Source organism: Bos indicus x Bos taurus, chromosome 3 (genome assembly GCF_003369695.1).
Source record: "Bos indicus x Bos taurus breed Angus x Brahman F1 hybrid chromosome 3, Bos_hybrid_MaternalHap_v2.0, whole genome shotgun sequence".
NCBI lineage: Eukaryota > Metazoa > Chordata > Mammalia > Artiodactyla > Bovidae > Bos > Bos indicus x Bos taurus.
Window position 1 is genome coordinate 8,322,391 of NC_040078.1, and position 27,131 is coordinate 8,349,521.

Here is a 27,131-nt window from a genome sequence, read left to right on the forward strand (position 1 = left end):
AAACACTGAAAAGTGTCAGTCACCATGCAGTGCAAAGTGCTGCCCAGCACGGGGTGGAGGTAGGGGGAGATGGGGGTAAGCCTGGAGACCTGGACCCATTTGCACAGGCCTGCGGGATCAGAGGCAGGGCTGACATCAGATGGGACTCAGATACTGCCACAGAGTCCTGAAACAGGACCGGCACTGACAAGGGGCACCCCTTCACCACCCACCCGTGCCCTCAGAGGAGCTAGCCTCCTACCCGGACCCGACTTATTCCCTTTTGCCTTATTTGCTCACATGCTCAGTTGTGTCCGACTCTGTGACCCCTTGAACTGTAGCCTTCCGGGCTCCTCTGTCCATGGGATTTTTCGGGCAAGAACACTTGAGTGCGTTGTCATCTCCTCCCCCAAGGCATCTTCCTGGGCCAGAGATCAAATCCAGATCCCTGTGCCTCCTGCTTTAGCAGGTGGATTCTTTACCACCGTGCCACCTAGGAAGCCCTCCCCTTTGCCTTACCCTCCTCCACCTCCAACCTGGCCCCCTGAGGTCCGTCTTACCCCAGAATCCACAGAAAACATCTTCCATTAAACCCTCCATTGGGAGTCTCACACGCGTTTGTCACACCATCCCTTCTGCACGTTTGGCTTTCCAGCTCTGCTAATGCCCATATGCATGTGTATTATGAGATGTGCTTACCCTGCTCCCTGTAGCCCACTCTGATCTGGATTGGTGACTATCGGGGGTTGGACAGCCAGGCTTGCCTGCAATCCAACCTTGTTCCCGTTGTCAGGCATGGAGGGCCATGCTGGGTGAGAAAGTCATTTCCTGGGTTTGACTGTTCTGAATGTGCCTAGACTCCCAACACATTACTCCTTGCTCCAGCTCCATGTTAGAGAACCTGGGGGTCAGGAGTTTCTTCATTCCCCCAGTCACAGTCAGCATTCATCCCTCAATCAAGTAAAACAACCCTGAAGTCTATTAGACTACGAGCTCTGGCAGGTCAGGAACCGAGTTTGCCTTACTCGAAATGGTATCTTCAGTATCCAGCCTAGGCTAGTAGAGGCTGAATAAATCTTAAATGAATGAATGAATGGAGTCCAGTCTATGGTGTCTTTATTGATGTTAGTCCCTTCCCACTGTTTAGTAGGACCTGGGGGTGGGGGAGAGGGGAAGGGTGGCACAGAGGGGTGAGACTAGAATATAGACATCAGTGAAGAGCATCTGAGGTCTTTGACGAGGAGGAATCACTGGTGATTATTAATGAGGGGCAGAAGGTCATTACAGGGGTAGGGTCAACTGGCATTTATGGTGGGGAGGCGTATGTGATGCCAACCACAAGGGCTGGGAGGAGAGCGTTTGAAGGAAGTGACAAAGGGCATCTGTTCTAAAGCTATTGTGGTGGTTTCTCATGCTTCAGGGTCTCATAAGTCTCCTGGGTCCGGGTGCTCAGGCCCTGGAGATAGAGGTCAAAGGACAGTCAGGAGCTTGAGCCCATCACTGGGCTTCCTAGCCACCCCCGCAGGCTCCACCCCTTCCAAAGGTCACTCAAAAGCCCACCCTCTTCTGCTGACTTCCTGGACAGGGAGTCCAGGTGGTGGGGGGAGGCAGGTTCACTTACCGTGTAAATGCCATCTGATTTCTGTAGAGGCAAAAGGGGCAAAGCATTAGAGACCAACATGTCCCACAGGACCCCTCAACATCTTGCCCTCCCAGGGAGGTATTTGGCCAGAGGTGACTGGTTCCCTCAGGCCACTCTGGGGCATGAACGCACATTTGCCCATAACACTACCAACACACATACATACACAACATTCAACTCTCTCATGTACTCATTGTCAGTCTACACTTGACTCTTCCTCGTTGCCTGCTGAATATTTTACTTGTGACTTGGCTAGCTGGCAGGGTGCGTAGGATGAGGTGGGAGGGGGTCTCTGAGGCTAAACAGATCAGCACCTGAGTCCCATGCCCCGCCCCAGAGACCACAGACCCCAAGGCTAAAACCCTAGAAGGGCTGAGTCTGAAAAATTGTTGACACCCCTTTGAGGGTGGGTTCATACCTCACTGGCTGTAGCTGCCTTTCGCACCTGCAACTGGAGGAAAGTCATTAGCAAAGGTGAAGTTAGTTGGCCCAGCTCCCCCTCCAGACTTCATGGGGGAACTTCAAACCCCCTTTCCCCCTTGCCTTGAAGCCATGCTGCCACCAACCTCCCACTTCTCCTTCCAGCCCTCAGCCCACCCTGCCCCTGCCTTACCTTGAGTCGGCAGTAGAGCAGGGTGAGGACAATGCCATACAGAAACAGGATGGCATCCAGGATATAGCAGAGCTGAGGCTCTCCCAGGGCCGCTGAAGGCAGAGAGCGCACGCATCAGGTCAGGGGCAGCGGGGGAGATCTGGTGCTCAGAGGAGAGAAGGGAAGGGCTCTGGGAGGTCGGATGGGGCCTGAAGGAGCACCCTCCAGGGGAAGCAACTTCATCTTCCTCTCTGGATTCCTGTTTCTCTTACCTCTCAGTTTTCTCCCTCACCCTAGGGTAGGGGTAGGACAGGAGTGTGAAGGGGTTCATTGTGATGCAACTTATAGTCTCTGAGAGTTGAGAGCCTTCCCCTTTTAGCCCCCAACCAACTTTTTAGCACTGTGGGTTCCTCAGGCACCACTGAGCACTTCATAGCCCTCAAGGGACCCATTTGTGTTCACTGGGCTGAAAACCTCAGCCCAGAGGGGTAAAGTGAGGGGAGGCAGTGACAAATTTCAGCAAAGAAACCACAGGGGTGTCTTTGCTAAGTCCTGTGACCTGTGGCTGAGGGCTGGACAGGAAGGATGTGAGCTGAGGAAGGGAGGGAAGGCAATCACTCTATTATTGGTCATCTAGCCTCAGCCACACTGCTTTCCCCCCTCGCCACCCTCATCCTGAGACACTTAAATACATAAAAACAAGGTGCCTGCTTTCCTTGGCCTTATGGACACCGACAGCTCTACACACAAGGTTGAGTGAGCGTCTCGGCCCAGGCTCAAGGGGACGACTACGAGCAGTATGGATTCCGGCTCCGGGTACTCTGCCCTGTTACTCACTCTCGGCCACCGAGAGAGGAAGTTTTGTGCAATGAAAAAAATCAAATAACGTCTGAGCTCCAGCCTCTATCAGCTCCGGCCCCTATCAGAAGAGCTCGTGAGCATGTGATATGCCGGTTAAGTGCGCTTTATGGTGTGACATTCTTTCACACACAGTGTTGCATAAATCTCAAAACTACCCCTCGACGGAAACATCATCGCCATTTTGTAGATGACGAAACCGAGGCCAAGGAAAGTAATTCTTCAGGGCCACAGAGTTAAGTGACAGAACTTGAATTCAAACCCAGGTTTTCCACTTTTAAAGCTTGCGCCCTCTCTTTTATGCCTCAGTGGCCCTACTGCCTCATCTTATGGCAGCGGACTGGTCCCTCACTTAGACCTTCCCTCCACCTTCACAGCTGGGCTGGTTGAAGTCCATCCCACTCCATCTTTTTTAATTTCCCCACTTCCCTTTAAGTTTCACTAACCTCTTCCTCCCCAAACCCCAGCTGTGACCATCCTGTCTTAAAAAAACAGACAACTCCAAGAGAGCAAGAAGAGGTCAGAGAATGATGGAACCTCAGAACTACAGAGACCTTCCTTTTCTGCCTCAGTATTTCTCAGCTGATGCTCCCAACTCTCTAGACCTGAGCATCGTGTGCTGCCTGCCCTCATTTCAGCTGTGCCTTACTGAAAACCCCTTAGAGGCAGCAATTGTGTTTAACTATCCTTGCCTCACCCCTAAACACAAGGACAGCCCCCTGCCTTCCTAAAGGGGGCTTTATAATTGTTATTTAACCAGCTAGAGATCAGTTCCCAATGGACAAGACCAAATGCACCCCACAGAAAACGCTCATCATGGGAAATGGAAGCTTTCCCCCGGACCAGCTTTTCACATCATAGAACCACTCCTCTGCCAAACTGAAGCCTTATGGTGTATTAGCCCTGAAAAAATAAGAAGGGGACAAGAGCGAACAATTCCTGTGCCCTGATGGGGATGGGATGGGACCAGCCTCAGGGTCTCTGTGTCCACCTGCCCCATGCCAGCCTCCCTCCGTCTGTTCCCGCGTTGTCCCTCAGACACATGCCCTCGGTTCCCACCCTGGAGCCCAGCTCCCCGTCCCTCATCAAACCCTCTCACCTGCTTGTTCAACCAAAAAGAGTAAGAGCAGGACCACTGCTGGGATCATCCTGGCCAGGGGCTGAGGGGCTGAGAGCTGGGGATCTGAGGCTCTGCCGGCACTGCGCAGCTGTGCTGTGAGCAGCTCCCTGACCACAGAGTTCCCCCCTTCCTGCCACGCCTTCCTCCGAGCTCTGGCCCCTTCCCCTTCCTGCAAAAGAAAACGAGCAGCTCCCGGAAGGGCCAACTAAGGAAGGGAGCTAGGAGATCTGAACTCTCGTGCCTCCGTCCTTCAGTGACCAAGCCCCTGTCACCATGGAAAGAGAGGACGCCTGTGCTTGGGAAAGGCTATCTAAGAAAGGCTATCTAAACCCACCTTCTCACTCCAGCCCTGTCCAGAGACAGAATGGTGATAAACTGCCCCTCAAGATTCTCTAAGACCCCATGATAACCCTTCTCTCCCATCTGGAACTCTGTACCCAGGCTTGACTTGAGGAGTTTATCAATTAGTGTGGGCAGCAAGGTTTGGGCAAGGGGGGGCAAGTGAGGGGAAAAGAGGAAACGGGGAATGGAGAAGTGGAACAAGAGTCAGAAACGGGGGTGGAGATGAACAGGAAAAACTGCCAAGGACTGAGTCTAACAGAGAAGTAGATGGTTGACAAACGCCCTAAGTTTCTCTTTAAAGTGAAAGACGGTAAGACACTGGGAAAGACAAACCAGAAATTTGGGTGTGGGGCCAGACGTGGCTAATTTATTGTGATTTCTCCTTTTCTAGTACATGCACAGAAAGCCTGACAGCTAAGCATTCATGGACGTGTACACACACACGCACGCACGCACAGGCCCATTTGCAACGATGGAGAGGCTGCACAGAGGGCAGGGAGATCCGACACTGATCCCCCGCTCACCGGTCTACTTCTCCAAACACAATATCTTGGGTACCTAGGAGGTCAGGGCAAGGAGAAAAAAAAGTGATGTTACCAAGGATCTAGCAGTCCCTGCAGTGCCCAGGAGACTGAGGATCTGGGTCTATGCCTGCAGTCTATTAAACAGAGGTGTTTGGTTTCTGTTCCCATCAGAGTTCCAAAGCCCCTTGACTAGAACCCCTCCACTACACAACAGGCCTTGTACCTATGATGGCAACGACGTCCGCCAACATGTGTCCCTTAGACATCTTGTCCAGACCAGCCTGGAGAGATTAAGACAGCAAGTATTAGGCAAGAGAAGCAAGGTGGAGGAGAAGGAATGAAAGTTCATAAAGATCTCAACCATTACTGGATTCACGTATGAAGAGTTAGAATCACTGAGGCTGGCTCTTACCAGGTGAGCAAAACCAGGAGCCTTGATCTTGCATCGGTAAGGGCGGCTGCTACCATCAGACACCAGGTACACGCCAAACTCTCCCTGTCCGAAGAAGGTTGCCTGCCTTCATTAACGGGAAGAACACTTTTCTCTGCCAGCAAAATCCTTTCTATTCACTCTCATGTCCTCTCTTTCACTGATGAACGAGAGTTTAATTGCACATCTGTCTCCAGTCGCCCACTGCACACAGTCTTTCCCCCTGCCCGCCTCACCTTGGGCGCCTCGATGGCTGTGTATGTGGCTCCTGGGGGAACTTGGTAGCCCTCAGTGTACAGCTTAAAGTGATGGATCAGTGACTCCATAGACGTCTGGAGAAAGGAACAAGGCCGCATCAGTAAGCCGGATCCAAACTGTATGGCAGGCCTTTGCACACACAGAACATAATCTCTATCCCCAGGGAGTCTAAAATCCCCCATGTAAGTCAGTGAGCAGAGAAGATACAGAAAGAAGAGAGGAGAGTATTGGAGGTTAACAATCTTTCACAGAGAATTCTTTGAAAAAGGAAAACTGAAAAGTAGGATTTAATCCAAAGACACTCCTCCCCAGTCACTGCCCCTCATCACCCCCGCTTTTTTCTACCCCTGTAGCCAACTTGGGCAAACTTCGGAAGATGATGAGGGACAGGGAGGCTGGTGTGCTGCAGCCTGTGGGGTCACGAAGAGTTGGACACAACTGGGCAACTGAATAACAACGAGCCAACCTTCATTTCTGCTCGTTTTGGTGGAGACACTTTGGCATCATCAACCTTGATCTCCCCAGGAGGCATCTTGTTCAGACACTGTGAGATGATTCGAATGGACTGGCGCATCTCCTCCACCCGACACAGGTATCTGAAGGAGACGAGACGGACTAAGAACAAGAGACAAGCAGCCAGAGGATTGGATGTGAGGCTGGGAGAATGCGCTGGGCTGAACCGAACAGTGCAGGTAACTTTCTTCACTCCCCTAGTACGGCATCTCTGCTTGGCCTGGGCACCTATATAAAACCTAGTCTTCTGATTTCAGCACTGGGCCCTTTCCCAAATCCTCTCCTAGTTTTCTCAGGCTATGTCCTGTAGTGTTTCCCTCTTTAGCTACTCTCTTATTAAACATTTTTTTGGAGGTGAGAGTCAAACTGACTCAAAAGGAAAACAGTAGCAAACTCTTCTTGGGGTCAGTAAAGAGCAGTGGAATTTGAAGCTTGGAATCTAGTGGAAAGAGCACTGTATCAGGAGGCTTCTAGTCTCAAGCATTACTGACAGAACAGTCCCAGGCTAATCTCTAACTTTTATGCTTCAGCTTTTTCAGCTATAAGATGCGGCCAAAACTAGTTATATCCAAGACATAAGGAGAATGTAAGGGTAAAATAAGATGCCACATATGTGAAAGTACTTTAAAAAGCAACCTAATTTAATACACACAGGTGTTCTAATAGATACTATACAGTATGAGAAAAAAGAAAGTAGCTAAGAGAAAGGTTTTAGACAGGGAAAAAACCAGGGGGACAATGGGCTAAGAAAGGATTTGGGCCTTACCTATCATAGCAGTCCCCTCGAGAGCCAATAGGCACATCAAACTCCACCTGGTCGTAGACATCGTAGGGCTGGGTCTTCCGCAGGTCCCACTGGATACCTGAGCCCCGGAGCATCACCCCACTGCAGAGAGTGCAAAAGAGTCAAGGGCCACTGTCCACAGACCAAGAAAGGAGGCATGCTCTCTTCCTCAGGCTCCCCTCTCCCGCCCGCACACTCTGGGCATGGGATAGAAAGTCAGCCTGGCAAGGAAGGTGCCACAGCTGAAGCCAAGATATTAATCTGGAACCCACCCACCCCTAAAGAGAGAAGCCTTATTCCTCCCACCTAAAACCATAGTTCAGTGCGTCTTCTGCTGTTACAATCCCAATGTCGACTGTCCGATTTCGCCAGATCCTATTGTTGGTCAGCATCTGTTGATCAAGAAAACTGCTGTATGAACACTATTCAAGACACTCCTCAGATACCTCTGTATTTCTTTACAACTGGGGACTAAAACCCCACGAACCCTTCCTGGGGGGAAAAGGGATTCTTCCCACTGACTCGTAACTTACCTCCTCCAGCTCGTCAATCCGAAGAGAAAAGTTCTTAGAAAACTCATAAATGTCATCCATAAGCCCAAGGGGTAGGTCCTAGAAAACAAACGGAGGATCAACAATGAGTACGGAGGCTCTGCTAGGGAGAGCCAGCTCTGCCTCGGAGGCGTAGGGTTGGCGCTTCCATCCGAAGTGCTGCCCCCCAGTGGCCACAGAGGATACAAGCAAGAGCTGGCCCTTGAGGCCGGCAGGGGAACCGGCTCACCTGGTGCACACCTCCTGGCCGGACGTAAGCAGCATGCATCCGAGCCCCAGACACGCGCTCGTAGAACTCGAACATCTTGACGGGACACACTGAGTTAGTGACAAAGTCCTGGGTCCCTAAGTCCAACACCGTGGTGGTTTACTCCCCCGCCTCCAGCCTTCTGGGGCCCAACCAACACTTCACAACACAAAGCTCCTTAAAAATATAACCCAGGGGATTCCCTGGTGAAAAAGTGGCTAAGATTCTGTGCTCCCAAGGCAGGGGACCTGGGTTCGATTCCTCGTCAGGGAACTAGTCCCATGCCACAACTAAGACCCCATGCAGCTAAATAAATAAAAATACATAACAAAAACTTAAAATACATATATATATAAAACCCAGATTAAATACACCTTCTCCCCATAAATGTTCGCGTTCCTTTTATTCTCACATCCTTCATTCCTGCTCCATCTCAGGTACCTCCTCCCCTTTTCCCATCCTTTCCGCCTCCTCATACCTTCTCCCTTTCTTCAAACATCCAGAAGAAAGGGGTCATAGCCCCAATGTCCAGGGCATGTGTGGTCACAGCCATGATGTGGTTCAAAAGTCGAGTGATTTCTCCAAATAGCACTGTAGAAAGGTGAAGACAGGAACAGATGGATACAGGAGCCAGGGATCCAGGCTGACAGAACAGTTCTGGGCTCAGTGCTCCTGAGACGGGGGGCGGGCTCTATGCGATCCTCACAGTGGGCCACGGGAAGAAGGGGCTGGGGCACACCTCGGATCCATTGTGCACGAGGAGGAGGCCGGATGTTGAGCAGCTTCTCCACGGCCAGTGAGTAGGCCTGTTCATTACACATCATGGATACATAGTCCAGCCGGTCAAAGTATGGAAGGGCCTGGGAAGAGGGAGAAATCTGGGTCACATCTAACAGGCCGAGGAACCCTCAGTCTGGCTGCTAGAAGCATTGTTCTCAGTGGGCATCAGAGGTCAGTGCTATATAAGTCTTCCCAATCTCAGAAGCGGTGGAGGGGGTGTGGGGGGGGGACCCTGATCTGTCGGGTTTGCCAATTTCCATGGTAAAAATACTCCTACAAGGTCCCATTTTTGACTACCAATGCTACGTAACTGAACAGACAGCACTGGGCAGGGTACCACACCACCATGCAGTACTGCCACTACACAGATGCCACAAAAGCAAACGCCCAGAGAGCATGGCACAGAGGAATGCAGCAAAGTAACAGAATCGGGGACTGTCATACTTCTTACCTTGATTTTTAGTATCTTAACCTGCAAGCTAGCATAATTTAATTTTTAATGATAGCTGTGTTTAACAACTGGCCCACAGAACTGAAAATTTAACAATCTGTTCCTGCGAGCCAGTATGAGCTGGCTGCAGCACACCCCTGCCAAGCTTGTCTTCCGGGCCAGGCGACACCTCTGTCCAAGAACAGTCTATCCAAGATACTGACGGGGAAAGGTAATCTTAGGAGGAAGTTAAGGAAGAGCAAGGATGGAAAGAGACAGAAAGGACTCATCCGCACAATACCAAGAAAGCTAAGTCCCAGCTGTTTACTTCAGTTTCCAGGAAGGAGGAGGAGCTAAGGCGCCTCTCTTTGGAACAGCCAGTTCTTGCCCTGATGTCACTGTGACGTGGGATAAAGCTACAGGGGTTAACTCTGTGGACAGTTACCAGAGGACCAGAAACCATCATTGCCGGGACTCTTTGGGAGAATCACATCCTAGTCAGCTGGTTCTAAATCCTAACTCCATCCTGTTATCAAGAGCTTTCTTCGTGACAGTAAGAAGAAAAACTTCAGATTCCTATCCCAGGATCCAGTTTCTTCAAATCTGACCCTCACTATTTGGGTCACAGAGTTCTCCAAAAACAGCAAACTCTCACAAACTCCCTCCCGGTCACTCTGACTCACTGAGTATTTCGAAAACAAACTTAGAAAGCTGGAAGATACAAGAATCAGCTGTTAGTCCTGGGGAGCTGACGTCGCTCTCCTCTTTCCCTGACCCCAGGGACGCCAGCTCTGACGTACTAGCATGATATGAGGGCAGGGAAACTGAGGCACTGGAGTAAAGGTAAAGGGGCCAGCCAAAAGTCAGCCAGAGAAGAGTTAGGAGTGTAGCTCTGGCTCCAAAGCCTTTCTGTTGGGTAAACCAAATCCAGATGATTCAAGCCCAGCGTCCCCTGCCACATCTCTCCATCCTCCCAACCGAAACTGTCCTGATAACCTAAACAGGGTTCCCTCCCAACCCCCACAACACCCTCCTTCTCTGGGCTTCTGGGCCAGCAAACCGGCAAAGCCCCAGGTTAAAGCATGCCCAGTCCTGTCGGCAGGCCCCGCTCGCCCCACACACCTGCAGATAGGTCTTGTATTCAATGAGATTCTCAGTGCCCCTCGCCCCACACACCTGCAGATAGGTCTTGTATTCAATTAGCTTCTCAGTGCCCCGGTGCAGCAGCCCGATGTGGGGGTCGCACTTCCGCACCATCTCCCCACTCAGCTCCATCACTAGCCGCAGGACTCCATGGGCTGCTGGGTGCTGGGGCCCAAAGTTCAGGGTCAGGTTCGACACCAGTGTGTCCTTTGGAGGGTCCACATCTGAGAAGTGGGAAATAGTTGAGCCAAATGGTGATTCCTTTGAGAACCCCCAAAAGACAGCAAGGAAACGCATCTCCCTGTATACTTTCCATCTCACCATTCCACATCCTGCTAATTTCCCAATCTTTAACATAACCAAGAAGAACACCATCAGCTGGGGAAAAGGGAAGGAGACCTAAACTTTCTGATGAGAGGGAGAGGGACCATGAACCTCACTCTTTCCACATCTCTCAGAATACCTTAAAAAAAAAATGATAGATAACATTTATACAGTCCCTATAATATGCCAGGCACTACTCTAAGCATTTTATTTATTTTAATTAATTTAATCATTTCAACAACCTTATTAGTAACTATCTTACTGAAGAAACTGAGGCCAGAAAGGATAAATGAATTCCCCCGAGTCAGTAAGTGGCAGAGTCAGGATTTAACTCAGCCTGGGCAGCTTCAGACTCCACACTCTTAACCACTAAGATACACTGCTCTCCAGCTGTATGCTGAATGTCCAACTAACTGGGAAATGTATATGGCACCCCACTCCAGTACTCTTGCTTGGAAAATCCCATGGACAGAGCAGCCTGTTAGGCTGCAATCCATGGGGTCACTATGGAGAAGGCAATGGCACCCCACTCCAGTACTCTTGCCTGGAAAATCCCATGGATGGATAAGCCTGGTGGGCTGCAGTCCACGGGGTCGCTAAGAGTCGGACACGACTGAGCAACTTCACTTTCACTTCTCACTTTCATGCATTGGAGAAGGAAATGGCAACCCACTCCAGTGTTCTTGCTTGGAGAATCCCAGGGATGGGGGAGCCTGATGGGCTGCCGTCTGTGGGGTCACACAGAGTCGGACACGACTTAAGTGACTTAGCAAGAGCAAGAGCAATACTTCATTTTTACCACTACTAATTGACAGCTTGTACCCTCAAGAGGCTTACTATTTAGTTTGGGAAATAAGTACATATGAGAAACTAGTAACACAGGTCAAATTTACAAGTTGCCAAGTAAGTTGCTTGCTGCTGCTGCTGCTGCTGCTAAGTTGCATCAGTTGTGTCTGACTCTGTGTGACCCCACAGACGGCAGCCCACCAGGCTCCCTCGTCCCTGAGATTCTCCAGGCAAGTACACTGGAGTGGGTTGCCATTTCATTCTCAAATGCATAAAAGTGAAAAGTGAAAGTGAAGTCGCTCAGTCATGTCTGACTCCTCACGACCCCATGGACTGTAGCCCACTAGACTCCTCCGTCCATGGGATTTCCCAGGCAAGAGTACTGGAATGGGTTGCCACTGCCTTCTCCGGTAAGTTGTTTAGCTAAGTATTTAAAGAAAGGAAAGAAGTCTGTGTTGACTTCGTGGAGGCAAGATATAGGCTGCTTCTTAAATACAGGGAATGATACAGATAGGAAGAGAGAAGAGGCATCCTAGGCTATGGAATGAACATATGTCAAATCTTAGAAACAAGGAAGTAAGTATCTGTGGAATTCTTATCTACCAAGCGGCAGAAGATTAGTGTTGGCAGGCAGTGGGGGATATGGTTCAATTATCAGGATTATTAGAAACGCTTAGGGAGGCCTGAGCACAAGCCAATCACTACACTGAGTGGTTTATGTTACTAGCATCTTTTAATCCTTACAATAATGCTATGAAAGTAGATACTTCATTCACTAGTAAATGGAGGGTTGAGATCTGAAACCAGACTCTACTTATGCAACCAAAATTCTTCACCCTGGGCTTTGGAGTCAGACAGACCCACGTACAAATCCACCTGTGTCCTCGATCACCTTTTAATTTCCCTACACCATGATTTCCTCAAAACTGAGATAATATCACTCTCATAGGGTGCGTTTCCTTGCTGTCTTTTGGGGGTTCTCATAGGGTTATTGTAATGACTAAGTAAAATAACAGAGAAGGCAATGGCACCCCACTCCAGTACTCTTGCCTGGAAAATCCCATGGACTGGGGAGCCTGGTGGGCTGTGGTCCATGGGGTCGCTAGGAGTTGGACACAACTGAGTGACTTCACTTTCACTTTTTGCTTTCTTACATTGGTGAAGGAAATGGCAACCCACTCCAGTGTTCTTGCCTGGAGAGTCCCAGGGATGGCGGAGCCGGGTGCTGTCTCTGGGGTCGCACAGAGTCAGACACGACTGAAGCAACTTAGCAGCAGCAAGTAAAATAATGCATACAAAAAACACTCAGCACATGATAAGCACTCAGCTATTATTACTGTTAAGTTTTCTGAAAGGTAACTGGAAGTTCTTCTAAAGGTTTTTGAGCAAAAGAATGAATGGCATAGTATAAAACAATGTTTAGGGAAGATAAAGGTGATGAAATTGTACAGGACAGCTGAAGGGGAACTAGATCAGTGCAGGACCCCATCAAAGAGATTCCCAAGAAAATCAAGGTCTAATATAAAATAAACCAAATCAACAAAGGGCAAGATAACCAGATGTGAAACATTACTACAAAAGAATCTGCATGGTTTGGTGACATATTGAAAATAGACATGGGGGGGGAGAAAGAAAAAAGAGCCAAAGGTGACTGAAAAGTTTCAATCCTAAGGGATTAGGAAAATGAGGGAGTCATTGATCAAAATTAAAAATCACAAGAAGGGCTAGTTTTATGGCGGGGTGGGGGGGAGTTTCATATTTAGAAAGGTTTCATTTGGGTGCCAGTGGGAAAACACTCCTTTAGCACGAAATATATTAAACCTCTGGAAAAAGCTGAAGCTAAATATATAAATATGGTAGGGATCTTCAAGGGTTGTCTGGAATCTCCTCTTTCTTTTCCGTTGGAATATTCTACTTGATAAATACCTCCTATTATCATTATTATCATATGTGGTGAGTTGCAAGTAGACTATTGCAAGCAAAAAAAGTTGGGGGCTAAATTTTGCCTCAGACAGACAGCTCAACAGCACTCAGAAATCAGGGTAGGGCAGGGAAGTGTATAGGTTGGGACAGTGACCCTGGGCACTCACCATTCCAAGGGGGAGGTTTCCAGTGGGCTGTTTCCTTGGTGGGGTACATGACAGCACCCCCATACTGCTCTGCCCATTCCACATCTGGCTGCCACTGCCGAGCACCCCTGGGGAGGTAATGACAAATCCTAGACAAAAGGCCTGAACAGTGCTTGGATCCTCTGTTCCCATTCACTTTCACATGGGCCCTGGGAAGGGTGTCTGGGATTCATCAATGCCAAGTCCGTGACAGAGCTGTGTAACTCTGGCAGAACAAACTGGAACTCTAGAAGTTCCGTTCTTACTAATAACATTCCCGGAATCACTTCACCCAACAACCCTATGCATGCAAAGATAGGGATCCCAGGTCCTTTAATTTATGGTCATATTCATGGTTCCCATCTTAGTGAATACGAATCCAAGAAAGGCGTTTATTCAAGGTCAACCGAAGAGTAAGAAAAGGGGGGTGGGGCATGCTCGCTCCTTGGCTCTGCTCAAGTATGGCCAGAGGGATGCACTGAGGCCCGGGGATTCTTGGTTTACGTTCCTCCTTTAAGTCCATCGGGGTTGTTTTCCTTTTCTTTCATAGCGTCTGAGGAGACTTTTCACCAGTCGCGCCCCACCCCTTATGGGGTTGGTAGGAGCAGCCGGGCGTATGGGGGGTGGGTGACATATCGCTAATGCTGAGGGGCAGCGTCTCCCTCCACATGATTTCAGCCCTGGCAGATCGAGTTGAAACAATCTTTCCTCCTTCCTCCAGAACAGGTACCGCTGGATCCTGGAACCCGAGAGAGCAGGCCAGGGAGAGGGGTCACGGGCCCGGGTCATTCTTTCCTAGGGGGTCATAGGGCCCGTGGAGCTCCCAGACTCGAGAAACCCCAGCCCTGGAGACGGCGCAACGGGCGCCGCCCTTGGTCTCACCTGCTGGGCTGAATCGGCAGTCGGACCCCAGCCCCGGGCCGCAGCACCTGGGCCGCGGCGCCCCGCAGGCGGCACAGAGCCCTGAGCGCCGCCATCTTGCCCGCCGTGCACTGCTGGAAGGAGAACCTGGCGGAAGTGCCTCTAGCGCGCCTCCTTGCGGGCTTCCCGCGTATCGGCGCCACGCACCCGCCCTTTTGCAAGCTGGCTGGGTCGCCGCTCGCTAACCTGACACCATCCGGGTTCTGCGCCTCGGCTTCACTTTCGCTTAAACACCTGAGGCTGGGGACCGTGCTTCCCACCGCTCCTGATGGGCTCTTCAAAGGCTGAGCCACAGAAACTTGCCACCGCTGCCGCTGGCAGCGGCTCCCCTCACGAAGCCTGGCCGCGCTGCCCGTGCTCGCCTTTGAAAGTGTCCTGCCGCCCGGTCCCAGACGCACACTGACATGGAGACCCTTCCCCACTTTCTGCCTGCGCCGCTCTGTTGCTGTAGTCCTGCCCTTCTAGGGTAGCGCCAGGCTTTGCCAGTTACCTTCTTATCCCCAAATCCAAAAGATTTGGAGCAGAGGGAGCTAGCTAATTTCCAGATGGCCTAAATGGGTTAGGGAAAAGGGGCCCAAGTGGGACTGGGCGGGTCTGAGAACTCCCGCCAAACCTGAATGGAAAAAAAGAGGAGGAGGCCAAGGCCACCAGCATTGGAGCAGGCTGCTGGGGTGTGTAGGAGTCGCTTCATCCTAGCGGAGGAGAGGAGGTCCCCTGTAGGTGACCCTGATATCTGCCAGCTTTCCAGAACCTACAGAATTACAGACTCGGTAAATGCCCTTATTGATCCCTAGCATCCCACTTCCATCCCTGGTCAGTCTCTTTTACCTCATGTGTTTCTGACCTGGCCTCTCCCGTGGCCAATGGCATAGAAATGTGGTACCATAGGAGTCTGATCCCAATTCTGTGCGGTACAGACAAAGAGGAGTTTCCCAGCCTTGGATCTGGTTCCTGTTCTCTCGGCGTCTAAGCTGAGCTCCAGCTGGGCCACCCGTTGAGTTTGCACATCCCTTCCACTTGGGGTCTGGACAGAGGCTTTCCCCCAGATATCCCCCTGAGAGGGTCCCTGGGCCAGAGCCCACCAGCAGTGCCGCAGGGTGGGACAGACAGACCAAGAGAGTGGCAGACACAAGTAACTCTTAGTTTCAAATAAAGAGGGGAAAGGCAAACTTCTAGTTAACCTAATGGGAACTGTACCAAAGGGTGGGGCCATATCCCACGCTGTGGGAACTGACGATCTGTAAAGACTGGGCAGCCCCCAAGAGCCAGGCAGAGGCTGGGCCTCCCTGCCCCCTTCATTCCCCGTCGGCTCCCTGGGCCTTGTCTCCCTGAAACACAGTCAATGTGGTAATAGTGTGGGAGAACGAGGTGGGGACTGCATTTTTTTTTTTTTTTTTTTGCCTTAATCCAGCCTAAGAGGTATTTCCCTGGTGGCACAGCAGTGAAGAATCCACCTGCAATGCAGGAGATGCAGGTTCCATCTCTGGGCCGGGAAGATGCCCTGAAGGAGGGCATGGCAACCCACTCCAGTATTCTTGCCTGGAAAATTCCATGGACAGAGGAGCCTGGTAGGCTAGAGTCCATAGGGGTCGCAAAGAGTGAGACACAACTGAGTCTCACACACACACACACACACACACACACACACACAGACGCGTGTCAGGATAGATGAGAAATCAGGATAGACTCTGGGCTGCTTGGCCCTGGGGGCAACTTGAGCTAGGGTGAGGGATCCTGGGGGGCTGCCTAGGACACTGCATCTTTTGTGCCTCCGGCCTGCTGCCAGCACCCCCCACACACTCACACACTGCCGCTGTGGCTCTAAGGCCCTTTGTCTCTCACTGCTTAGTCACCCCCTTTGTCCTCGTCTCAGATGGGGGTAGAAAGGGGTGGTAAGAGCCCTCTGGTGATAGCTCCTCTTGCCCCTGCCCCTTCTGGTCTCCTAGCCTTTGTCTGACTCCTGCAACATCAACCCCCTCCACTTAGGACCAGGGTCCGGGTGTGTGGTGGGTCCACAGGCGGGTGTGGCAGTCAGAAGCTGGTGGGTGATACAGGAAGCGATGGGCACCAGGGCAGGTATTAGCAACCTGAGCAGGAAGGGAAGGGGAGAGGAAGTGTTCTGGCGGATGTGCTGTGGAGGACAGGAGGTGACAAGGCAGAGAGTGAATAGGGGCATGGGGGTAGGGGCAGGTGGTCCACCGCTGGGAAAGGAAAGTGCTGACTGCACTCGCCTTCCTGGGGATATCCTGGGGAAAGGAGTGGCCATAGCACGGGCTGAGCAGAAATCGCCCCTACTTCTGAACCCTTTCCTTCCTTGCCTTGGTAGTCCACCCCCAAGACTCCTTTGCTGAGTTCTCTCCAGTCCCGAACCAAGGGAATCATTTTGTTTCCTTTCCCAAACATTACCTCTTCCTCCTCAAGCACTCTCCCCGGCCTGGGCTCTGGGCTTCTGTTTCTCTCAGTGCCTTAAGTTTCCTATATACACAATGCTGCATCCACTCTCTCCTGCCCCATGGGGAATGAGAAATAAAGATTACTAGGTATTCCAGGAAACATTGGGTTCTTAGGACAAAGTGGGGCCAAAAAAAGGGAACCAAGTGGGGATTCCCTCTGATGGACTGACACAGGGTGTATCCTGAGCAAACAAGTCTTTCCTGTGCTGGGGGTTGACTGACTTGAGGCTGGGGGAGGGGTTAGGGCAGTTGAGAGTGGGTAAGAGCTAGGCCCGGAGCCTGGGGGAAGCTCCTGGGAACCGGGCCAGGGAAATGGGGAGCCAGGAAGTGGGGAGGGGGAGCCCTGGGGGGAATGGAGGCGGAATGGCTGTTTGGGCGATGGAGGGGGCGGGGAATGGTAATTCAGGAAGGGGGAGCCTAAGGGAAAGAGAAGGGAAGCAGAGGTGCAACCCTGGGCCTTCCTTCTATAAAAGTCCTTAATCCTGTCTGCCGTGGCCTCTGCCTGCTTCATGTGCCCATTCTAGGCAGACTCATCCTGCCTTTGAGGAGTACTCTTCGTGATCACTGTCTCCTTGCCTGTCCCTTCTTCCAGCCTCCTGTACTCTCTCCAACTGCTTGGTTCCTGAGCTGTGTCAAGTCACCTCCTTTCTTTGTTCTGCCCTCTTGATGCTTCCTTACCTGTTCCCCACCCTCTTTCCCTGGCAGCTCACTCATTTCCCTTGGCCCTGGAAACCAGCCTATAGGCGCAGAGAGCATCATGAAGGATCCCTGAGAAAAGGCTAGACAGTGGGAGCAAGAATTCTCCTGGGACTTTGATCCTTTCTTTGCGTGTTGGTCAGGCCCTTTCCCTGACTTCCTACCCCACCAAAGAGAGTGAGACAGCTGAGAGCCGACTTCGGAGTTTGGGAAAAGGCTATGTCATCAGCTGGCCCAGTGCCTGGGAGAGTCCCCTCTAGCAACTGGGACTGGGCAAGTCCCATTTTTTTTTTTTTTAAAGAAAAACAAATGGATTTTTGGGAAGCAATGAGACACCCATCTGAGTTCTGCCACCAGAGCTCTGGGCTGAATGGCTTATAGCTCAGCCAATCGTAGCAGCTGGGGATGCTTAAAAAGAGCTGGCGCGGAGAGAAGCTGGGAAGAACTCACAGAGAGACCCACAGACACATAGACACGGGAGAGAGAAAAGGAGAGACAAAGGCACGGCGGAAGGAGGCAGAGAGAGAGGACAGGCATTGAAGCGAAGCCAGAGAGAGTCTGAGAGAGCAGAGGGAGAAGCCAGAGAAGCTGCAGAAGACACAAGCAGGGAGAAACAGACCCAGGAGAAGGAGGGAGTGGGAGGAGAGTGTGGAGGAACCAGACCACTAGGCACTTCTCCTAAGCCTAAGGGCCAAGTTTTCTCCAACTCCTCTGAAGGTCCCCGGGCCCTCTGAAAACTCTGCCTCTGACCCTGGCATGAGTCTGAGCCCCCAGGCTGCAGAGAGGAGCTTTTCGAAGCCGGGACAGGGAGGACTTGGTGCCCAGATGGCCTCAGTCCCTCCCAGCTACAGCATCAGTGCCATGTCCCACATGGACTCGCATCCCGGGAGGGGCTTGGCGGACGGCTGGCTGTGGGGAATCCAACCCCGCCTGCTGCTCCCCACTGTGCCCGTCTCCGGCTCCAGGCTAGTGTGGCTGCTGCTGCTAGCCTCCCTCCTGCCCTCAGCCTGGCCGGCCAGCCCCCTCCCCCGGGAGGAGGAGATCGTGTTTCCAGAGAAGCTCAACGGCAGCGTCCTGCCTGGTTTGGGCGCCCCTGCCAGGCTGTTGTACCGCTTGCCAGCCTTTGGGGAGACGCTGCTGCTAGAGCTGGAGAAGGACCCCGGCGTGCAGGTTGAGGGGCTGACGGTGCAATACTTGGGCCGAGCGCCTGAGCTGCTAGGTGGGGCGGAGCCAGGCACCTACCTCACCGGCACCATCAACGGAGATCCGGAGTCGGTGGCATCTCTGCACTGGGACGGGGGAGCACTTTTAGGGGTGCTGCAGTACCGAGGGACTGAACTCCACATCCAGCCCCTGGAGGGAGGCGCGCCTAACTCCGCTGGGGGGCCTGGGGCTCACATCCTACGCCGGAAGAGTCCTGTCAGCGGCCAGGGCCCCATGTGCAACGTCAAGGCTCCTCCTGGGAAACCCAGCCCCAGCCCCCGAAGGGCTAAGGTAGGCAGTCCTGGAGTCCGTGTCCTGCCGTGTCTGTCCTACTGACCCCCATTCGTCTTCTCTCCACCCACTTCCACTTCTGGCCCGTCTGCTGCTCCCCTCCCTTCTGCCTGCCTTTTCTTTTTCCACTAGCCTCCTTCCCTGGGAAGCTTCTGGCTTCTCCCTGCCCCAACCCTTCTTCTGGCCAGATTGCTGATCCCAAGGGGTGCTTCCCAGAGGTGGGTCAGAGACTCTGTGCTGGGAGTGACTGCTGCCTCTCCCCATCCCGCCCCTGCGTGGCTATGGCCCTGGCTATCCTGCTGGCACAGTCCCCAACAGTGAGGCCCTCCTAACAGCCCCCTGGCCTTGACTCTTTTCTGGGCCCCAAGTTTGACTTTCACCCCACCACCAGCTAAAGGAATGAGGTTTGAGGCCCGAGGGATTGGCCTCTGGCTTCTGATGCTGTCTTCAAAATTGTTCTGGCAAACTACCAACTAGGGCAGGAGCGGACAGGGAGGCAAGGCACCCTGAAGTCCGTTCTGGTCGGTCCTTCCCACACTGCGGACTGACTGTAAGGCTGCCTGAGGCTCCATCCTTTCCTCCCTCCCACTCCCGCTCTCCCCCTTCTTCCCTTCCTCCCTCCCTCCCTCTCTAGCTTTAATCCAGACCAGACGCTCCCTCCGCACCCGCCACGCTGAGATCTGGCCCTGGCCCTAGCTGCTGACTGAATTATTCCTCCAACCACACAGGGCAGACACGTTGCAGCCCAGCCCTCTAGCCCCAGTCCTGCAGGCCCCAGCCACACTTGGGCCTGCAGGACCCCATGGTCCCTCCCAGAGGCCGTCCCAACTGGTTTTCACTTCAGGGGCCCACACAGCCCTGGGACGTGGCCTCCCTATCCCCTCCTCTTCTCAGAACCAACAGATGATTTCTCAGAGTTACCGCAAAAGCCCAGGGATTTGGAGTTGTCGGGGGAGAGGCCTCACCAGACCCGTCAAGAATCCCATGGGATATGTGAGGCCCAGCTGGCTCTGCTGAGTTCCAGACCTAGGAAGTGAGGGAGGGGAGAAGTTATCCACGGGTCTGGGAGGCTATTTCAGGATCCTCTTCCCCTCTTTTCCTCTGCAGCGCTTTGCCTCACTGAGCAGATTTGTGGAGACTCTGGTGGTGGCAGATGACAAGATGGCGGCATTCCATGGTGCAGGGCTCAAGCGCTACCTGCTGACAGTTATGGCAGCGGCGGCCAAGGCCTTCAAGCACCCGAGCATCCGCAACCCCGTCAGCTTGGTGGTGACTCGGCTAGTGGTTCTGGGGCCAGGTGAGGAAGGGCCCCAAGTGGGCCCCAGTGCCGCCCAGACCCTGCGCAGCTTCTGTGCCTGGCAACGAGGACTCAACACCCCTGACGACGCGGACCCTGGCCACTTTGACACAGCCATTCTGTTTACCCGGCAGGTGAGACCCCGGGCAGCACCTCAGGCAACGCCCTGCACAACTCCAAGAAGCACCGCTGCACAGACTCTAGTGTAAATGGTGCCCCTGGGGTGGTTCGACATGGTGCCTGGCCCCAGCCACACTGCCAGTGCCATCTTGGCCCCGACAGTGCCGAAGGCGCAGTGCCCAGGTCCCCACTAATCTGGATCTCAGCTCAACGCACCCCGCTGTCTTGTTCCCTCATGCAGTGTCTCTGATTCCTCTCCACAGGACCTGTGCGGAGTTTCTACCTGTGACACTCTAGGCATGGCTGACGTGGGCACCGTGTGTGACCCTGCCCGGAGCTGCGCCATTGTGGAGGATGATGGGCTGCAGTCAGCTTTCACCGCTGCTCATGAACTGGGTAAGCTGGCGGTGGGGTCATGGGGCATGCATGAGGAGTGAGAGAGCTGTCAGGGGTGAGGTGAGGCAACGGTGCGCTCACCAGCGTACAAGTGGAGGTCACCAAGTTTTTCTTCCTTCTCCCCAAGCCTCAGTCCAGGGCCACTACCATTCTCTGCTCAGAATGTAGACAAACACATTTTTCTATTCAATGAGATAGTGTGTAGAAATCTACTGTGAACTTGGGTGTGTGTGTGTGGGTGTGGGTGTGTTTGGAGGGGGAGGTGGGACAATGTTGAGAGAGATTATTCACAAGAGTCAGTGATAGAATGGATGGAATCAGGGTTGGGAATGTTGGCTGTAAGGAAAAGTGAGTAGGGAGGGCCCCTGAATATATCGGGGGGAAGGAAGACAGAGAAATGGGGGCTACACACTGAGAAGCCCTTGGAGCACCAGAAGGACACTGGGGGCAGAAGGAGATGTGGAATGGATCTGATCCTCCAAAGCTGCAACCAGGCTTTGATGGGTCTGCAGCCCACTGAGGGCCCAGGGATGGGATTCGTGGCCACTAACAGGGCCTCTGCTCCACAGGCCATGTCTTCAGCATGCTCCATGACAACTCGAAGCAATGCACTGGTCTGAATGGGCCTGAGAGCACCTCCCGCCACGTCATGGCTCCTGTGATGGCTCACGTGGATCCCGAGGAGCCCTGGTCCCCCTGCAGCGCCCGCTTCATCACTGACTTCCTAGACAATGGCTTCGGTAAGCAGATGGCACTCCCCTCGCCCTGTGCAGGACACAGTTCCTGCCCCCTGCATAGTACTTCCTCTTCTGCTGTATCCCACATGGGCCAAATTGACTCTCTCCAACATGCCTTCTCTACGTGTGGGATGGGGTGAGAAACGTTGCTGCCTTTATGTGGTTCCCACTTCCTCTCAGGATGAATAGCACAACTACAGGAGGCAAGTTTTGGCCTCAAAAGAATTAGAACTGACCTTCTAAGGGCCAGAACTGTTTGACACCAGAAGGGGCCAGTTGTGAAGGAGGCCTTGTCACTTGAGGTGTGCAGACTTAGCAGTATGACTATGATCGAACAGTGCTGTTGATGAGAAGCAGATCAAGAAGTCTGTATTTGGTTAGACTAGGTAGGAAGATCTAGTGCTGTGAGCTCCTCTCCTGATCCTACTTTTTGATGTGTGTGGATGTGTGACTGTAAGTTACTTCACTTCTGCATAGCCGATCTGTAAAAATCTGTAAAATCTGTAAAAAAATCTGTAAAATAGCACCTGCCTCACAGGTGCTGGCCATGATTAAACACATATTGCTGGTCAAGCATTTAGTCAGTGCTCATCAAATAAACATCGAATAAATTACAGCTGCTATTTAAAGCTTCTTCCAGTACTAGAATTTGTAGGATCCCTCAGCCACCCGGGAACCCAAGATTTCAGCTGATGACCAGCAGGCCCCTCTGCAACCTCTTGCTGACTTCATAACGCCCCTGCCTCTTTTCCCAGGGCACTGTCTCCTAGACAAGCCGGAGGCTCCTCTGCATCTGCCCGTGACCTTCCCCGGCAAGGACTACGACGCTGACCGCCAGTGCCAGCTGACCTTTGGGCCTGACTCGCGCCATTGTCCACAGCTGCCGCCGCCCTGTGCTGCCCTCTGGTGCTCTGGCCATCTGAATGGCCATGCCATGTGCCAGACTAAGCACTCACCCTGGGCCGACGGTACCCCTTGCGGGCCCGCACAGGCTTGTATGGGTGGCCGCTGCCTCCATGTGGACCAGCTCCAGGCTTTCAATGTGAGATCCAAGGGCAGGGGTGGGGCAGAGGGCCTGGGGGAGTGGTGACTGGCCCTGAGCCCAAGAGAGTATACTGATCCCACTCTTCCATTCTGTCCTTCTGCAGGTCCCACAGGCTGGTGGCTGGGGTCCCTGGGGATCGTGGGGTGACTGCTCTCGGAGCTGTGGGGGTGGTGTCCAGTTCTCTTCCCGGGACTGCACACGGCCCGTCCCCCGGAATGGTGGCAAGTACTGTGAGGGCCGCCGTACCCGCTTCCGTTCCTGCAACACCCAGGACTGCCCAACTGGCTCAGGTGAGGAGTGGGAGGTAGGGAACCCCTTGGAAAGCATTGGGAGAGCAGAAAGCACTGTCCCTTAAGTTCAGGGACCAAGGAAGTGTTAAGGGTCCTGCTGTTGAGGGGAGTGACAGGCAGTCTGTGGGGTAGAGAGCTGTCATGCTGTCTAGAAGGTGTGAGAGGCTAATGGGAGGCTGGTGGGGCAGTGTGAGGGAGAGGGGCTCTGACTGTCCATTTTTAACCTTACAGCACTGACCTTCCGCGAAGAGCAGTGTGCTGCCTACAACCACCGCACTGACCTCTTCAAGAACTTCCCCGGGCCCATGGACTGGGTTCCTCGCTACACTGGTGTGGCCCCCCGGGACCAGTGCAAACTCACCTGCCAGACCCGGGCACTGGGCTACTATTACGTGCTGGACCCACGGGTGAGGACCAGAATGCTCCAGGGCCTTGTCTGTGCTCACTCACCCCCCCAGAGGCCCTCTGCTTTCTGATGGCCAAGATCCAAAACAGCGCTATTGCTGGAGTTCCCACGGCCATGCCTGGCCAGCCCAGGGCTCCATTCAGACTTCTCTGTCTAAGGGTATTTGGAAAATCAGCCCTGGACTCTGGAGAAGTTGTCCATCAGGATGTGCTAGCCTGTCCCATTTCGTCGGTTTCTCGGTCTTCCTCTCCCCATCTTCCACTGCTCCATTTGGTGAGAATGGAAGCCTGTGGCCTTTTGGGCATGGCTCTGACCCCCATCGGATGGGCTGCTCTGTTGAATTACAGTGGTGGCCTCACTGAGCTCATGGGGGGCCAGTCCCCCCACTAAACAGGCCTGGAGAGGGTGATGGCCCTGCCCCGCCCCTCTCTGTGATAGGGCCCTGGGCTGAAGCTGAAGAAGGAAGAACTAGACTAGCAGTCTTGCCTCCTTCACCCTCTTCTGGGGAGAATGCCTACTTGTTGACTGCCCTCTAGTGTCTAGCTGGGACACTACACCAAAGTTTAGGGCTTGGTGTTGGGACTCAGACCTGCAATTCCCGTGTTGGCATCTCCTCTTGCCAGCTGTGTAACCTTTGAGCAAGCTCCTAATCTTTCTAAACCTCAGTGTTCCATCTCTACAAACCTCAAATAGTGGTTGTGAGATTTATATGGCACTTAGCACAGTGTCTAACTCAGCGTGAGCTTCTGAAAATGGTGGCTTTTATCACTGTCATTATGATTATCATCCCTTACAGAGCCTGGGGTTCCTTCCGCATTCCATCCACATCCCCTCCCTGATGGGATATGGTTTTTGTTTGGCTTACCAACACCTTTTGATTTAGGAAGACCCTTTCATCACTCCCTCTCTTCTCCTCAGGTGGCAGATGGGACCCCCTGTTCCCCGGACAGCTCCTCAGTCTGTGTCCAGGGCCGCTGCATCCATGCCGGCTGTGACCGCGTCATTGGCTCCAAAAAGAAGTTCGACAAGTGCATGGTGTGTGGTGGGGATGGTTCCAGCTGCAGCAAGCAGTCTGGCTCCTTCAAAAAATTCAGGTTTGTTCACTTCCACCTTCCTGGGGATATAGAGGTATCCTCAACACTGTTTCTCCTCTCAAAGAGCTGACTTGGGAGTCTAGTAAGGGACACAAACAGACCCCTGCTCCAGAGTGTCAGCCTGGGCTTGCCATGAGGGCCCTGTGGGCATTGGGGAAGGCTTCCGCAGGAGGCGACCTCCCTCCTGGAGGGAGTAGGGATTGGAGCGTGCCAAGGAGGGGGGCTTAGAAGGGTACCTCAAGAAGGGGCGGCAGGTGTAAGGGCCCACAAAGAGGGAGAAGGACACATCTGCAGATAGCTCAGATCTAGGCTGGACAGCTCAGGAAGGTCTGGGGAGACAACTGCTGCACACGTGTGATGGTACAAACCCTGCTCAGAATGGCAGAGAGGGTTCACCGAAATGCTGAGTTCTCCTCTACTCTAACACAGGTACGGATACAACAACGTGGTCACCATCCCCGCTGGGGCCACCCACATCCTGGTGCGACAGCAGGGGAGCCCTAGCGTCCGGAGCCTCTACCTGGCCCTGAAGCTCCCCGATGGCTCCTATGCCCTCAACGGTGAATACACGCTGATCCCGTCCCCCACAGACGTGGTACTGCCCGGGGCCGTCAGCCTGCGCTACAGCGGGGCCACTGCAGCCTCGGAGACACTGTCAGGACACGGGCCCCTGGCTGAGCCCTTAACGCTGCAGGTCCTAGTGGCTGGCAACCCGCAGAACGCCCGCCTCAGATACAGCTTCTTCGTGCCGCGACCGCGACCGGTCCCCTCCACGCCACGCCCCACTCCCCAGGACTGGCTGCGCCGCAAGTCACAGATTCTGGAGATCCTCCGGCGGCGCTCCTGGGCCGGCAGGAAATAACCTCACCATCCCGGCTGCCCTTTCTGGGCACCGGGGCCTCGGACTTAGCTGGGTGAACGAGAGACCTCTGCAGCGGCCTCACCCCGAGACATCGTGGGGGAGGGGCTTAGTGAGCCCCGCCTCTCCTCCCCGCGCTACCGAGCAGGCTGGCCCTGCCGGGGTTTCCTGCCCTGGATGGCTGGTGGATGGAAGGGGCTGGGAGATTGTCCCCTATCTAAACTGCCCCCTCTGCCCTGCTGGTCACAGGAGGGAGGGGGAAGGCAGGGTGGGCCCCAGTTGTATTTATTTCGTATTTATTCACTTTTATTTAGCACCAGGGATGGGGATGAGGGTCAGGGTCCTGGGGAAACTGATCCCCTGCCTTCCTAGCTCTCACCCTGTCTAGGAAATCCAGGGTGGTGGTGATAGGTGTACGTGATCTGTGTGTGTGTGTGTGTGTGACAAAGTGTGTGTGTGTGTGTGTGCGTGTGTGTGGTTCATCCTGCCCAGCTTTCCTCTCCTTGAATTTTATTTTCTCGGAAAGGAAGAGTCAAGGGTAGGATAGGCCTTCAGGGAGTAAGGGATTATCATATTTTTTAAATATAAATTGAGTTCTGCTATTTATGTGCTCCTTTTGGAGTCAGACAGATGTGGGTTGCACCCTGATTCCACATCTCTGAACGTTAGTTTCCTCATTTGACGATAATAATACCTCCTTTGTAAATTTGTTATAAGGATTAAATACTGTAAATAAAGAACTAGCATAATGCCTAGCACTCAGTAAGTGCTCAACAAATGGCAACTGCTGTCCGTTGTTGTTATCACCACCTTGCTGTCCTCGGCTCCACTGTCTCCGGAGTCTGCAGTGCATCTGAAGGTGGCAAAGATCTGCGTCAGTGGTGCCTGGCCTCGCCCCCAGGCTCAATTCCTTTGGTTGGCAGAGCCCTAGCCTGGATTTTGAAGGACTGTCAGAGAAAGGACAATCCTGTCCCTGATACCCGGAGGCTCCCAACCACGTGGAGACTTAATAAACACTGCAGTACAAGCACAGTTGACAAGAACATGAAGGTGAAAAATAACAAGTGTCAACACATACAGTGCTTAGCAATGAGAGTGCTAGGTGAGGGGGTCCTGGGGAGGCTATTTCAGGAAGACCACTGGAGCAGGCGCTGGTGGGTCTAAATCTGAGCTGGGGTTCAGCATCTTATTAGCTGGTAGTGGTGGATAAGTCACGGATTTTGAGCCTTAGGTTGCTCATGTGTGCAAGAGGGCTAAAAATACCTCTTCCCACAGGGTTATTCTGAACAAATGTTACAGTATTTTCAAAACCGTGAAGACTGTACCCATGTGAATTACCCTTGTGAGTACTGAGTAACAGGCACAGAGTCCCTAGAAACCAGTGTAAACCTAGCAGACTTCTTTGAAGACGTGAGGTTAGAATGGAATTTAAGAAGAGGTGTGGGAGATAGTCAGGAGGGCCCCAAACAAAAAAAGGCGTGGAGAAGCTGAGGCAAGGGGGAGCCAATTGTTCAGTGGTGGCAGAAAACACCTGAAGGGCAGTTGGATACTAAACAATTCTATTTTTCCTTCTGACTGGGTGACTTTGATTAAAGGAACAGGCTTGTGATAGGGTGGCAGGTAGACCCTGCAAGAATTTGGAGTCTTGAGGCAGGAGCAGGACTGCTAGGGATTAAAGAAGGTCTAAATGTGGAGGTGAGGGAGGAACTATAGGTAAAGAAGACCCTGAGGTGGAAGTTGAGGAAGAGGAAGCAGGGAAAATAGAGGTGCTTCAGTCTGCCTTAGTAGCTCCTGCTGGGCTGCCATGCATTGCTTGGGATATAGGGGATTAAGGCAAGCCATAGACAGTGGCGGTGTGTGCCGTGCTCACTGGGGCTGGGCTTCGTTGCTCACGTTCTGTACCAGGCAGTGC

At 52.9% G+C, this 27,131-nt stretch overlaps 3 protein-coding genes across 5 annotated transcripts; 1 reads left to right on the forward strand and 2 right to left on the reverse strand.

Annotated features, from left to right (window-relative positions):
* Window positions 1-1,078: 1,078 nt before the first annotated feature.
* Window positions 1,079-4,775, reverse strand: FCER1G (Fc fragment of IgE receptor Ig). 2 transcript variants are annotated; one of them, XM_027527843.1, is made up of 5 exons: window positions 4,171-4,775; window positions 2,235-2,326; window positions 2,040-2,066; window positions 1,601-1,621; window positions 1,079-1,435 (listed from the first exon to the last, which is right to left on the reverse strand). In XM_027527843.1, the coding sequence occupies exons 1-5, from the start codon at window positions 4,217-4,219 to the stop codon at window positions 1,373-1,375; spliced, it is 252 nt and encodes an 83-aa protein (XP_027383644.1). In that variant the 5' UTR covers window positions 4,220-4,775; the 3' UTR covers window positions 1,079-1,372. The 2 variants fall into 2 exon arrangements, with proteins under 2 accessions (XP_027383644.1, XP_027383636.1); XM_027527835.1 differs by having other exon boundaries at window positions 2,040-2,072.
* Window positions 4,776-4,872: 97 nt separating this feature from the next.
* On the reverse strand, window positions 4,873-14,425 carry NDUFS2 (NADH:ubiquinone oxidoreductase core subunit S2). Of its 2 annotated transcripts, none has more exons than XM_027527822.1 (14): window positions 14,294-14,425; window positions 13,394-13,500; window positions 10,227-10,417; window positions 8,580-8,700; window positions 8,319-8,431; window positions 7,823-7,897; window positions 7,576-7,653; window positions 7,349-7,434; window positions 7,025-7,144; window positions 6,212-6,341; window positions 5,724-5,819; window positions 5,470-5,553; window positions 5,281-5,338; window positions 4,873-5,091 (listed from the first exon to the last, which is right to left on the reverse strand). In XM_027527822.1, the coding sequence occupies exons 1-14, from the start codon at window positions 14,386-14,388 to the stop codon at window positions 5,054-5,056; spliced, it is 1,392 nt and encodes a 463-aa protein (XP_027383623.1). In that variant the 5' UTR covers window positions 14,389-14,425; the 3' UTR covers window positions 4,873-5,053. The 2 variants fall into 2 exon arrangements, with proteins under 2 accessions (XP_027383623.1, XP_027383615.1); XM_027527814.1 differs by having other exon boundaries at window positions 10,173-10,417; window positions 14,294-14,421.
* A 2,939-nt stretch (window positions 14,426-17,364) lies between these two features.
* On the forward strand, window positions 17,365-26,003 carry ADAMTS4 (ADAM metallopeptidase with thrombospondin type 1 motif 4). The gene is made up of 9 exons (XM_027527800.1): window positions 17,365-18,975; window positions 20,083-20,406; window positions 20,656-20,788; window positions 21,358-21,528; window positions 22,281-22,567; window positions 22,674-22,860; window positions 23,092-23,267; window positions 24,185-24,360; window positions 24,790-26,003. The coding sequence occupies exons 1-9, from the start codon at window positions 18,238-18,240 to the stop codon at window positions 25,220-25,222; spliced, it is 2,625 nt and encodes an 874-aa protein (XP_027383601.1). The 5' UTR covers window positions 17,365-18,237; the 3' UTR covers window positions 25,223-26,003.
* The last annotated feature ends 1,128 nt before the right edge of the window (window positions 26,004-27,131 follow it).

Coding starts and splice junctions, on each gene's coding strand:
- FCER1G (XM_027527835.1), bottom strand. CDS start 4,219: ATGATCCCAGCAGTGGTCCTGCTCTTACTCTTTTTGGTTGAACAAGCA. Junction 1,622..2,039: donor AGGCAGCTACAGCCAGTGAG/GTATGAACCCAC, acceptor TTGCCTCTACAG/AAATCAGATGGCATTTACAC. Junction 1,436..1,600: donor AATCAGATGGCATTTACACG/GTAAGTGAACCT, acceptor CTCTATCTCCAG/GGCCTGAGCACCCGGACCCA.
- NDUFS2 (XM_027527814.1), bottom strand. CDS start 14,388: ATGGCGGCGCTCAGGGCTCTGTGCCGCCTGCGGGGCGCCGCGGCCCAG. Junction 13,501..14,293: donor CTGCCGATTCAGCCCAGCAG/GTGAGACCAAGG, acceptor TTACCTCCCCAG/GGGTGCTCGGCAGTGGCAGC. Junction 5,820..6,211: donor CAAAACGAGCAGAAATGAAG/GTTGGCTCGTTG, acceptor TCCTTTCTCCAG/ACGTCTATGGAGTCACTGAT.
- ADAMTS4 (XM_027527800.1), top strand. CDS start 18,238: ATGAGTCTGAGCCCCCAGGCTGCAGAGAGGAGCTTTTCGAAGCCGGGA. Junction 21,529..22,280: donor CTTCCTAGACAATGGCTTCG/GTAAGCAGATGG, acceptor CTCTTTTCCCAG/GGCACTGTCTCCTAGACAAG. Junction 23,268..24,184: donor ATTACGTGCTGGACCCACGG/GTGAGGACCAGA, acceptor TCTTCTCCTCAG/GTGGCAGATGGGACCCCCTG.